The sequence below is a fragment of the Fringilla coelebs genome (assembly GCF_963513975.1).
Source record: "Fringilla coelebs genome assembly, chromosome: 8".
Lineage (NCBI taxonomy): Eukaryota > Metazoa > Chordata > Aves > Passeriformes > Fringillidae > Fringilla > Fringilla coelebs.
The window spans coordinates 17,370,819-17,384,057 of NC_140066.1; the positions used below are offsets into that span (position 1 = coordinate 17,370,819).

Genomic DNA, 13,239 nt, shown 5'->3' on the forward strand with positions numbered 1-13,239 from the left:
CCAAATATTTATATCCAATCAAGAAATCTGCACAAGGCAAAACTAAATAAATAATAATAATAAATCATTCCAACGTTTTTGGAGCAGTAAGGAGCTTGTGGAGTCAGCTCCTGTACAGGACAGCATTCCAAGTTGTATAAATATCATGGCTACCATTCCACTGGCCAGCAAACAAAAGATTTGCTTTACTAACTTGGGCAAAGTAGAGATCCATTAAAGCAAGTACAGCACACACAAGATCAGGTTGCTGCTTGCAAGCAAGCTGAGGATGCAGCAGAAGGAGGGCCTGACTGTTCAGAGACCAGTGCAGCACTTGGACAGACCCAAGCGCGGGCTGTGAAGAGGCGATGAGAGCTTGGAGTCATACAGAAGCATGTGCAGATTTTTCTGCAGCTTGTCAAGAAATTAATCTTCTGTCTTACGAAGTAAATGAACAAAATAATGGCACTGGACTCCTGCTTTAAGACTCATCAGGCTTTTCCTGTTAAAGCCAACACTGCCAACAGATCCAATGCCCATCTCCATTGCCAAACTGAGATACATTCCAGGACTTGTTCTTTAAGAGATCCTCTAGTGATGTGATGCCAGGTATCACAGAGATTTGAGAGAACAAAGCATTAACTGTGTTTCACTTGAGATCCAGAGAATGTATGAGGTGGAAGTGAGGGGGAGGAGTAGAGAGTAGAGGTCACATGAGACCACAAGCTCTCATCCCCATAAACAAATCATAACCTATTCTGAATCAGAGAGGTGCCTTAGCCATGAAGGCCACTAATGGCCAATACCCAAGGCAGGGGTTAAGCCTCAAGGCTACTTCAGAGGCATTGAATAAAACATGGGGCAGGGAGGCAGAAACCCTGGGAAATGAGGACTAAAGAACATCCTCCTGATTCAAATGCAAGGGAGCTGGCTCATCTGAATTAAAAAAAAATAGTAAAGGGAAATATTTTATTTATTTATTAAACACCTTACCAGATGATATTTATAACCCGGTTATGGCCTATTTAGGTTCAGCAGAAATAGACTGCAACCTTATTTTAGCAGAACAATAAGCTTTTAAATAAAGAGAAAAATCCAAATACTGAGTAAGAACAACCACAAAGCAAAAAGAGATTAATTCCCATCTATTATTTCAAACCAATTACTACAGTTGTGACTTTGTAAGCACCAAATTTTTTTTAAAGCTCTTTAAGTATACTTAAACACTGAAGTGTGGTATTGCAAGAGGCCTTTCTATGTAGCCCCTAAGCTTTCCACTAAGTTGGGAAATGAGTTTAACCTTTTCTGCCACTAAGAGGGAAACATGAGGAGCTCAAAAGGTTTGGAAATTCTCACGGGCTCCCTACTGTCCGGTCCCAGAACCGAGATGCTCTGCAGAGAGCAGCAAACTTTGTGGATCAAAGCATCCCACTGTATGCGGGATTGAGTTCACTAGGCATTGTCAAGGGCATTAAACCCAGAGCTGGGTGATCCATTCCTACACAGAGGTTCCCCGTGGCTGCTTTGGGCCCTAACTAGTTCATCTCACATCCAACTGTGATACCCAACACGCCCATGCATGTGAGCCTCCAAAGAACAGCCCCACACACTTTTCACAGACCTACAGTCAGTAGCACACACACTGCACAATTCTTTAACACAAATGTTTTTGTTAGACCTCAATGGCTGCAAGTTCCCTACACAAATGCTTTTTGACAGGGGATTTTTTTTCTCCACTCCACATGCTGAAAATGGCACTTCTCAGTAAAAAGGAATCTCACGGCTTCTCTTCCAACACATTTAAAAAGACAAAAAGAAATCTCAATAGAGCTGTGGAAATAAAGTTTAATGCGCTGAAGTATCTTCTGGTTTTGAAAAATTTGGGGTTTATGCTAATATTCCATCAAATAGTGTCTTTTACCATGAGAAGAAATCATTTGACAATCTTCCTTTTTTGTGTTTTAAAACACATTTTAATTACAGAAGCTGGTGGACAAGCTTGGCTTCTGCATCACAGACATTTTAATCAATACTGGCCTGAGCACTTTTGAAAGAAAACATTAGAGCTGAAAAGTATAAGCCTATTAAAGAAAAAAAATGGCTGCAAGTCTACCAAAACAGCAGGGAAGTCTTGTAATGTGCCAAGAACCTGATGAAGCAAAATTACATTGTATGAGAGGAAAGGGGAACAGGTACTCAGCTGTTAAATGATGAATTGCCTTCCCTTTTTATAAAGCAATGTGATATCACCCACCCTTTTGAGATATCAAGAAATATATACTTTACAGAAGTAAGTTCCTGTAAGACATCTCGTGTCACAAACTAACTCTAAGAAATCTTCCCATTAGCTATAGGACTATTCACTCACTGCTAAGCAGTATTAGATGAAGATCACTCACCAAAAAATCAATATTATAGAAAAGTGCAAAAGAATCAAGAAGCACTCGCTGAAGGTCATAAAGGAAATGATAAAAACAAAGTTTACATGTGAACAAGTTTTTGGCTTTAACAGATGACCTCCCTGCCATGAACTATGTTTTTGTCTAAACATCTGTCAAAATAGTATCTTAAAAAGCAATGAAATCCAGCTGCACACAGGAGCACCCTGCACTCTCCTCACCTGTGAATACTGCAATACTTATTCTCAATAATTATGGCAATAATTGTTTTTCAAGTGTCATCCTCAAGCTCTCAGTCCTCTGTTCTGCTCAGCCTCATATATACATGCCACAAGACACACATGGTACTGTCACCACTATGGTGCTATCATTGATGCTTCAATGAGTGTGCCTAGCTCCTTGTCTTGGGTGACAGTAAAAACTCCAAAGCAAAATGCTAGCATGGTCTCAACTTCATTTGGAATTTATTTTGCAGGATTTCTTGCCAAATATTGAATCTTTTAAGCTTGCACAGAGGGTGAAATTCTCTCCATGGTATATAAATTATCTTCCTATCAGAAGACACAATCCACAGGAATCTCCTATACAAGGTAGGAACCAAGTATAAGCAGAAAACTAACTCTTCAGATTCTTCTTAAAGACTTTTTGAGCAGATCTTGCAGACATACACATTCCACCACCAAAACCACGAATTAAAATCAGAAATATGAGTCTGAAAAAATTGTTAGAAAACCTTCAAAATATTTGGAACTCACCACACATTATTCCCAGAGCTGTGCTAAATACTGCCATATAACCAAAGTAAAATGATGTTTGAAACAAGCCATACATCCTGAAAAAGAAAGACAGAAAGTTATGCTAGCCGTTTCCCCTGTTTTTGTCAATAAAACCAATTTGGCAATACAGTAATCTGATATTCAAGCAAGAAAAGTATCACTTACTTTGTCTTGAAAAAGTAGTAGTAAAAGGAGTACATGTAAACATAAATCGCAGTTGATGCCGCAGAAAGAAAGCTTGTCCATTGCCTGAAAGTAAACACACATGTCCATCATACAACTAGCCAAAAGACTTCCCAAGAAGATGCACAATGCACTTGGAAAAGAGCCCTCTAGGCTTAAGAAACACTGCATTTCTACAAAAGGCTCACAGTCTGGTTAACTATGAAAACAGTGCAACACTTACCACCTGTAATCCTCTGCGTTTAGCAGGAAATACGTACAAACGATGGTCACACAAACTGTCACAATGCACAGGATAACCAGGACCAGCATCATAAAGCCATAAACATAGTAGATCTTGTAAGCCCAGAATGAAGTAAAAATGAAATACCTGAAGAGAGTAAACAAAATATGCAGATGATATTGTAATTTAACTTAAATTGTAATTTTTAATCAAACTGGGAAACAGCTGAGGTACTCACATTTCAATAAAAATTGATCCAAAAGGGAGGATTCCACCTAGGCAAACAATAACAGCTGGTTCCATGAACCTGAAAGATATTAGGATTGGTTTAGGGACTACTGAAATTTTTCATTTATAAACATATTAAGACCAGATTATTAATACAGCACAGAAGATTGTTTAAAAGGCATGCTAACAAGAACAGTTCTGTCTCTTACCAGCAATTAGAAAGATTCCCTCAAAAATGTCACATGTATGGATAAAACAAGAAGTTACTCTTGGGGAAAGCTGAAACAAAACATGAAGCTCATGCCTATCACCTACAGGCATAAGGTTAGCCCTCTAACCAGCCTTAAGGCCACAGAAAAAATCTTTCTTGGCAAAAAGGGCCCAAGCAACCAAGATCCATGACATCCACTAGCCCTGCATGAAGGCAGTGAAAACACAGTGCTGTTGATGGCTACAGATACAGCAAAAAGCACAAGCAAAATTTCACAGGATAATGGTTATATAAATAAGAGCCAGTGTTCATTTTTAATGCTATACTGAGTCATGAACATATGGTTAAAAATGAATACCCAGCTACCTGTAGAAGACACTAAAAGGTGACCTCTCTGTAGCACTTGCAATGATGCTGAATCCAGCTAGTAACCAGTGATTTCATTTGCAGCTTCTTTTATTATTTATAGGGAGACTTGTCTAAGCTGATGCTGTGTTACTTCATCATCATCAAGAGACGTATTTTTAACTGTCATGCTGATTCAGAAAAATCCATCAGAATCCAAGATACCGGTCACAATATAAATTAAATTCTAACATCTGAGCTGCACAACCCACCACTAACAAGAGACTCAGTGTGCTGCACTTCTCGGACATTACAGGCTTACATGTTTCAGCGCCCCTTTCACTTCATCTGTTCCATTCCTCTGAACAGGGAAAGCAAGAAAAGTCTATTAAAAAAATCCTCTGAGGATATTTTAATTTCCATAGCTTGCTGCTTTCACCTCAGAATTAAATTAATAGGAAAAAATGATTGCATTCATAATTTTCCAAAAACCTAAGTATATTTTTTGAGACTAGGCACCACTTTGCATTCACGTCAAAAATTATAAAGCCTTCTTCACAGTTCAAACCACATACCTGTAATATTTTAGGCTCTGTGCCACCAACAAAAGTACAGAATTGGGAACAGCATTGCAAGCTTCTCCCCACCATAACCCTGCAAATATGTCTTAGCTTGTGTTAGGAGACCATTCATCAGAACAGTTCTGCCTGCAAGGCACACTCAATTCTAAACCTGTAAGAGGCATTTACTGTAGGGGAGAGGTTTTAGTGTCAATATATCTACACAAGAACTGAGTTGGCACCACCCCCTTTACACAGGGACTAAAGAGCACTTCAGGCAAAATGTGAGTCAGTGATCCAGGAGTGTAAAATCTGCTACAACTATTAACCATGGAGTTTTAATTCAAAAGAAAAATCATATTAGGAAAATGTCAGTTGAGCGGTTCTTCTAGGCATAACTCAATTTAAATTAAAAGGAATTATTCCATTAAAGCTGAAGACCAGAAAAGCCATTTAAAATGTATTGAAGTGAATATTTCTAGTTAACATTATGCTCGTCTTTACCATTTCTTCTCTGGTATAGGACGAGGCACTGCATTGACACGACATGGAAAATTAGGCTGTCCTGACAGATTTCGGCCAAGAATAGTCCCAACGAGGTTCAGTGGAAGGATGACAAAGAAACAAATACAGCACACTGCCACCTGCAAGCAAAAATTTACAGTGGCAATTAAAGAAACAGGTCTAAGACAACAATAGAAGACAATCAACCAGTATTAGTCCTTAGTAGTTATTGTTGTAGAATTATACTCCTACTTATGAAGCATTAGTCACCATATATTTTATCAAATAGAAGCATTTTTTCCCTGAGAAACTTTCTAATAAACATTATTAAGTATATTTTCATCCATCAGTTGAGAGAACAGAACCATTTCAGACTGCTTTACTGTTTCCACCTAATCATTATAGTCAATACATTGCACAAGAAATAAAAGGAAATCTTCATGGTACTTCATAACAGAAAGTCAGCATTTTCTACAGTTTTGTAGATAGTGCAAGTGGGAATTTCTCTGGAAATTAACATCTAGCAGTTAGGTAGTTGCACACAAAATCACAAGTGTTGGGTACAGAATTTTTAATCCAATAAAAAGAAAAAACCAACAAAACCAAGCCAACCGCAATAACAATCACAAAACCATGTAAGAATGCTACCAATTTTGATTCAATTTTGGGTTCAATGTTTTCTATTATGCACCAACCAGGCAATTAAGAACATTGACTGACAAAGAAACCAGTGACCACTGGTACACCACCATACATAATTTAGAAACACAACACACCTACTTACATATAGAAATCACATTTATGCACAATATAGGAAAGGTCAAGCCAATGCTACAGCTCTTTCCAATGGAACAGCCTCTCTAAAAATCTGCCATGAATCTTTTTATGCCACTATACTTATGTAGCTCCATTTTTTCTAATCCTTAAAGGCAACATAATTTATATCCCAAAACCAGGAAAATTTCAAGTGCGAAGCAAGACGTTCTGTATTCATAACTCTTTAGCATAAAAAGAAATAGCATTAGACAGTTTGGTAACTTTTTGATATTGATAATTAAAGACAGAACAGTTGCCCATAATGCAACCACCACAGTACAGGATACTGACCCTGTGACCTTTTCTGCACAAACATATGAAAATACTGCCTTTTAATGGCTTTATTGCCTGAGGCTGTGTGTACACCCTGGTGCCTCCTGAGCAAAGGAGCTACATTTGTCTTCACTCCAGCAGAATGCCAAGTCCATGGCAGCAGATTAATGCAAAACAACAGAGAGAAGAACAGATCTAAGAGCACACATTTTAACTTAAGAAGCAGTTACTCTGAGGACAAATAAAAGCCGCTCGTGTATGTTGTATCTAATAAATCTACAACAAGCAGCTGAAAAGAAAGAATGACATTAGTTCAATACAAACTTAGCATTAGGTGAAACACAAATTTAAGGCGGCATTTGACTAAAGTCAGGGGGTTATTCTTCTATTACTGGCTAGCTTAGGTCAGATGTGAAGGGAAAACATTGCCTGGGGTTGGATGGAGCAAGCCTTCATACTTCACAGGAGGGGTACACCAAACTGGTGGGTCAACAAGCAGAAGCACTTTCCAGACTGCTCTGTATATCTTTGAGAAGAGGTTATTAAAGAATTACTTCATGAGCCACTAAAATATGAAGCGTCACTTGTAAACAAGGAGACACTAAGCTGTACTTCTATTTGAAGTATACATAATATAATAACAATAAAGCAGTTTTTACACAATTAATTTAGTATCTTCCATTACTCAAAACACACAGGTAAGCAAACATAATGTTTTAAGGAGGACACTGAGGTTGCCTAAGAATAAATTTCAGGAGAAGCATACAACTCACTCAATGGATACAGGTTCTGCCCTTGAAAACTGCTCAGTCTAAATGAAGGAGCAGATGAGAATTTTCTGACAAAAATGTCAGAAAGTATCAGAAACATCAAAGAACATCATCTTGAGTGCTACATTTATTAAAATCCTCACCAAAATGTCCCAGCTTGTTTGAGGTGCAGTGGGCTGAAGAGATTTTCAAGAATTAAGGCTTGGATAGTATCCAAAAAATTTCTGAGTTGAACATATTGAAACCACTTCCATTTTCAAGAAGAGTGCGCTCTGCTTCCTGCAGCAAGGCCCTCCAGATGTGCTGGGTGGTTCATCCTGCTCTGCAGTGGTGTTCTGGCAGATAGCTTTCACACCTGGCTGAGGCAGAAAGCTCAGATCTAGGCAGTGTGAAAGGGCATCTGTACTGCTCATGCAGCCACAGCTGTCTCTTACAGTGCAGGTTTTAAGATGCTATAGCTTAATTTCTTGATCTTAAAAATTTCACCTGACTGGTGACAGTGGTAGAAAGAGAATCCACTGCTTTACTGCATAAAGAAACTGCCCAGGAACTGCCTTGGGCTCTAAGCTCACCTGCAACAACTTAGCATCTTGGTTTTGTTCATCTTGCAAAATGTGTCTATTTTACAGAATCCACACAGAAATATTATAACCTTGGACAAGGAACCAAGCAAGGAACATCCAGGCCTATTTACAGATTAGCTGGCAAACTCCTGGATGAAACAAGGTTGTCAGTAGCATTTCATTCTAGTGACACCCTCTACACAGCTGAATGGCTTCAAACCAGGTGGGAAAGGGCTCAACTTGATCCAGCAGGGCTTGGCTGTTGTGTTATCCAGGAAACTGACTCAGCAGTAGCATTGAAATCTAAAATGTTCATCTGCATAAAACAAGCTGAGACAGATCAAGTTTCCTTGAATAATGACTTCAGTAAGTACAGTCAAGCTATCCCTAGTACACCTATAATTGGCATCCATCAGAAAAATTGTGGTTTCATTATCAGATCAAAGTATGACTGAAATTGGTGTAACACCTTACATTCTGTTATCCATTCAGCTGAAAAATTAACTGATTTCAAACAGAACAGCCAGCATCTTCAGTGATACCTAGCAGAAGCATTAGGTAAAGTCAAAATTTTGTTGAACAGTGAAATGACACCTGTCTTAATGCTATGCTGTGTTCTGAGGACATGTGAAAGTGAAGTACATTTTTTCCTTTTATCCTGGAGCCATTTCAGGAGTCTAAAAATTATCTGAGCTAAGTCTGGAGTGCAAAGGAGACACAATTGAGCAAACAAGGATGAACCATAGCACAGGCTCAGGAATGCCTCCTACTCCCACCTGGCCCTGATAAGCTGCCCAGAATGAAGATGTGCATGTTCTCTTTACTGAGATAAGACCATTCTAGAGACAGCAACCTACTGGTCTTAGTAAGATGACCAACAAAATCAGTACTGGTTGTACACACCACGTTGAACTCAGCAGCATCTTCTTTTTCTTGCTTATCCTTCACTGACTCACAGGTAGTCTACATCCTCAGATTGATGACTGGTAAAACAACTTTCTTCACTCTTGGCAATAATAACCCTTCCCTGGATGTGAGAGATGACTGGAGATAGCTGGTGGTTTACAGGCATGTTCCTCTTAATTACAGGTCTGAGGTAAAACCAGTGCCCCTCCTCTCAAACCAAACAGGTAATGCCTGTAGCTACAGATGGCAAGGACAATGTTTGCAGGCCAGGCAATATCCAAACCTACAGAGTCCAAATACTAACTGAAGCAAACACAGAGTACTGGGACAACAAGTGTCTTAAAGGTGAAGTTACAAGATTCCTGCCTAAAAGGCTTCCAAGAGTAAGAATACAATGGGAAAAGCAGCTCAGGCACTTAATGGCCTCCACCATCACAAATGGAAAGGAGAAATGAAGACAAGACCAACACACAAACCTGCTCTACCCTCCTGCCAAAGTCACTGACAACATACTAAAAAATCCAATCCCAGTAACAGCAGTTGTGTGACAGGCAGAGATAAGAGTTACGTCTTTCTGAGTGTTTTAAGAGTTATTACTGTAACATCAGCCACGAGAAATTCAGAGAACTGTTTTAACTACTACTTCATAAAATACAAATTATGCAAAGAGGCAAATACATTGGATCTTCAAACCTGTTTTTTCATCGAGCAAACAAGCAGAGGTTCTCCATAAACCATGTTACCCAAAACAAATTAATTGAGCATTTGTACCAAGCCAGTACATTAAAAAAATACATCTTTAGTTTTGACTGTTGCAATTTTGTTGTACAAAATATCTTATACACTAGCAGCCAATTTCCTTTGCAGGTTTTAGTTGCCAAAGAAGAGGACTGTCAACCTCACCAAGCCTGCATTCCTTCTAAGTCCTTTTTTGTTTTGTTTTGATAGGGAAAGAATATTCTACTGCCCTTGACTGAATGTGCAGAATTCAGTTTTCCATATTTGAAAGGAAATATTGTGAAGAGGGATATAATTTATTTCCTAGTGCCACATGTTTCATATTTCCTGACAACTGTAGATTAAACTTCTTTCAAGGGTGATAATTAAAATTTTTATGAGCATATCTAATATTAAACAGCTAGTGGCAGGCTATGGCGCTGTGTCTGCTTAATGCACAGGGAAGAAAAGCAATAAAAATTAACTGTCAAAGCAGCAGCTTGATCTTCCCTGTCAGCTACCAAAATGCACTCTCAGTCATGAGACTCCCTCCCATATAGAGGTTACTAAATTTGTATAACACAACAGTTTTCTGCACATTGTCCAAACATTACAAGAAAAAGAATAGAACAGAAGGCTTCAACATAAAGTGTTACTAGCTTTATTACAACTAAGTTGTTAATTTAGACTGTTGCTTTGGGTAATAAATTGAACTGTTGAAAATGTAGGCAGAAGAATTAAGAGGTGTCTAATTTTAGCAAAATGAAGGGGTTTGACCAAGGGCTGCACAGTCACTTCTGCTGAACGCATGTAACAGGATTTTTTTCCTTTTTTTAACTAGGTGTATTTCTTTATCTGGCTCAAGGCATGAAAATCATTGGCACTACTAGGTCCTCTTTTTTTAGTGGCAGTCGATACTCATATAAACTCAAAGCTGTCAGGGAAACTTGCACTTGGATTAAGCTATTTGTTGGAGGAAACACTTTTTTCTTTTCAAAACAAGGTACAAAAGATGCAAACAATAGGGTCTCACTCCCAAGAGAAATACAGTGTCCTTAACCTTATTTAATTAAATCATTAAGAATGCACACTGGAAACCTTAGCCACAAAGGAACCTACTGTTCAAACAAAACAAAAATGATAAATCTTAAAACAGTTAATAGAAGCTGCATAGATTTTGCAATCAGAATATTACATTAGTCATAGTAGCCTTAATGGAAATCTTTAAATTATGCATCACTCACAGAACAAGGTAAGCAGTCACAACTTATGAAATGCCAGAATTAAAATGGTCCCTTCAAATTCAATCATGCTGTACTCTGTAGAAATTCTGCATTAGTCAGTATTTCTACACAGAACTAGTACCATACTCCTCAAATATATTATGGAGAAGTCACTTGACATACCATTATTTAAAAGTCTTCTTAAATCTTCTATGTGCCACTTTTTACATATCATTCACACAAACACAAATGTAAAGATGATCGCTAAATACAGCAGAAAGGCTGATAAACATCAACAGAAAGTAAGTCAAGATATATAACAACTTCAGAACTCAATGTTCACCAGTAAAAGGACATAACAAACAAAATACACCAAAAAATCAAATTTAGACTCCAAAGGCATGAATAACTGAACAGTACCCACTGCATTCCTATAAAGGGGAAGGAATGAGTGAAAAAAGCAGACTGTGCATCTCCTTCATTTGCTCCAGAAACTTAATGCATTAAGTTTTAAAAAGGTGTCATATTTGAATAAAACCTGTCACATTCTTGATATCATTCTGAAAAGGACAGCTGAAAGCTACCCCAAGGAAGAGATTAAGCCTTTGTTTATGCTCATGGCTTATTTCACTGCAGAAGGTTTGTCATTCCATAGGTAGGACAGCTTGCAAGTGTATCTAAAAGGGCTAAGGGCAGAGTCCCAAGAGTGAAGACTGATTTCAGAAACAAGCTTTCCATTTTCCCAGGTCCTGCCACATCTCTAAGGAGATCCCAGACACCAGGAATGAGTTATACAAGGTGAATAAAGTTTTGAAGTTCAAAACGGACTACAAGATGCATGAAGGTCCTGAAGAGCCCAATCAATTTGAGGACTTCAAGACAAAGTGTAGAAAAACAGATACCAGGTAGGTAAAGATACAGCAACTGAGTGTCAGTTTGGATGTCCTGGATTTGATTCTATCAGCTGCCCTTGCCTAAATTCCACAGGAAAATCCCTCTGGAGGGAAGAATTAAGTCACAGAGACTACTTAGATATTTCACTGGGAAGTGGCAATGCAAAACTGGCAAAGTACAGGATGACATATTTAATAGTCTCTTAGCAACCTTTTTGCTAAGGAACTTTTTCCAGTAACTCAATTTCTGCTTTTTCCAGATTTATGGCAGTCAAGATGAAGGGGCAATACTTGCCAGCAATTTAAAGCAAGGAGGATGGTTTCAAGACATGTCAGGGTAAAGGAAGTTATTTCTGTCTTCTAATACATTTAGGTGGCAGAAGTTTTATTTCCCCAAGAAAGCAGCTAATTTGCATTAGACAATCTGGAAGCCTCTTTACATTGAAAACAGAGGTGGAAAGACACAAAGGGATCTCATCCATAAAGCCAGAGGGCTTCCTGGGGACTTTAACCTGAAGCATAACAGGGTAATTGCAAACAATTTCCATTTCCTTCTACAAACCAGCTTGTTGATTTGAAGTCATTAGAGCGTTGCTCATGCTGATGAAGTTTCCGATTCATAACCTGCTTGCCTGCTAACTCCACTTAAGTTTTATTGCCAGTCACAATGATTCAAACACTTTCATAAAATCTGGCAAACATTAAAATCACTGCCTATAGAGAGTCCTAACATCTTGGTGAATTGAACCCTGAAGATTTATATATCTGTTTGCTTTTCCATGCATGTGCCCATGGTCTTAAAATACAAATCAGCTGAACAAATTCAAAAGACAAACTTCAGCACACGTGGAAACGCCTTCCCTCAGCATTCCTGGCCTCCAAATGAGATTACAAGTGAGAAATGGGATACCATAACTGCTTGCTTAGCAGTAAAACAGTCTCTTTACACATATCAAAGATCAATGCTGTAAACTTTTATGACAGTACTGTATATGGCTGCTAGCATAGGAAAGAAAAAAATAACACAATATTGCTTTGGGACACATTGAACAACTAACACAAGCATACTCAGAGATAGAATTTTAATCTAATTTCTTGAAGAAGAAAAAGAAAAAATAAGTGAAGAATTTATAAACATGTTTAGCTTTATATTACTTGTAGTGGTTTCATAAAAATGAATTCAACTGGTAAGCTGGTATTTAGGCATGCTTTGAAAATACTGTTAATGAGGAGATGACTAGAATCAGCAACATCACTTTAAGTGTCACTTTAAGTGGAGATAAGACTGTTTTTAGCATCCAGCACCTGTTGCTATTGTGATTAAAATTAATTATACTTGAAGGACTTTAAGCCCCCTCCCATGAAAAACTTCTAATTAGCTAGGTCTAAACTATGACTCACAAATGTATTTTGATTAAGAAAATATCATTTTTCTGTGTGTACAGTGGAGTTCAAATTTGCCAATGAAACAACTCACCATGGTTGCAAAGGGTATAGCTCTTGAAGCATGGTAATAGATGGCAATGAAGTTGATGAAGAAGGCAGTTCCACACACCATTGCTGGAATAAGGAAGGCTCCAATGAACATCTGCTTTATCCATCGCCTTCCTGTAAGAAGGGACATTTCAGGTAAGATACAGCATATCAAAAAAAAAAAAAAAAGATTAGCA

The 13,239-nt window shown here is 38.1% G+C and overlaps 1 protein-coding gene across 1 annotated transcript in view; it reads right to left on the reverse strand.

Annotated features, from left to right (window-relative positions):
- Positions 1-13,239, reverse strand: part of TM9SF3 (transmembrane 9 superfamily member 3) — a 45,314-nt gene that overhangs the window by 4,232 nt on the left and 27,843 nt on the right. The window contains exons 9-14 of the mRNA XM_084210123.1: positions 13,047-13,177; positions 5,409-5,548; positions 3,799-3,867; positions 3,561-3,707; positions 3,320-3,403; positions 3,134-3,210 (exon numbers count right to left, since the gene is read on the reverse strand). Coding sequence (XP_084066249.1) covers positions 3,134-3,210; positions 3,320-3,403; positions 3,561-3,707; positions 3,799-3,867; positions 5,409-5,548; positions 13,047-13,177 — 648 coding nt within the window. The remainder of the gene's footprint in view (positions 1-3,133; positions 3,211-3,319; positions 3,404-3,560; positions 3,708-3,798; positions 3,868-5,408; positions 5,549-13,046; positions 13,178-13,239) is intronic.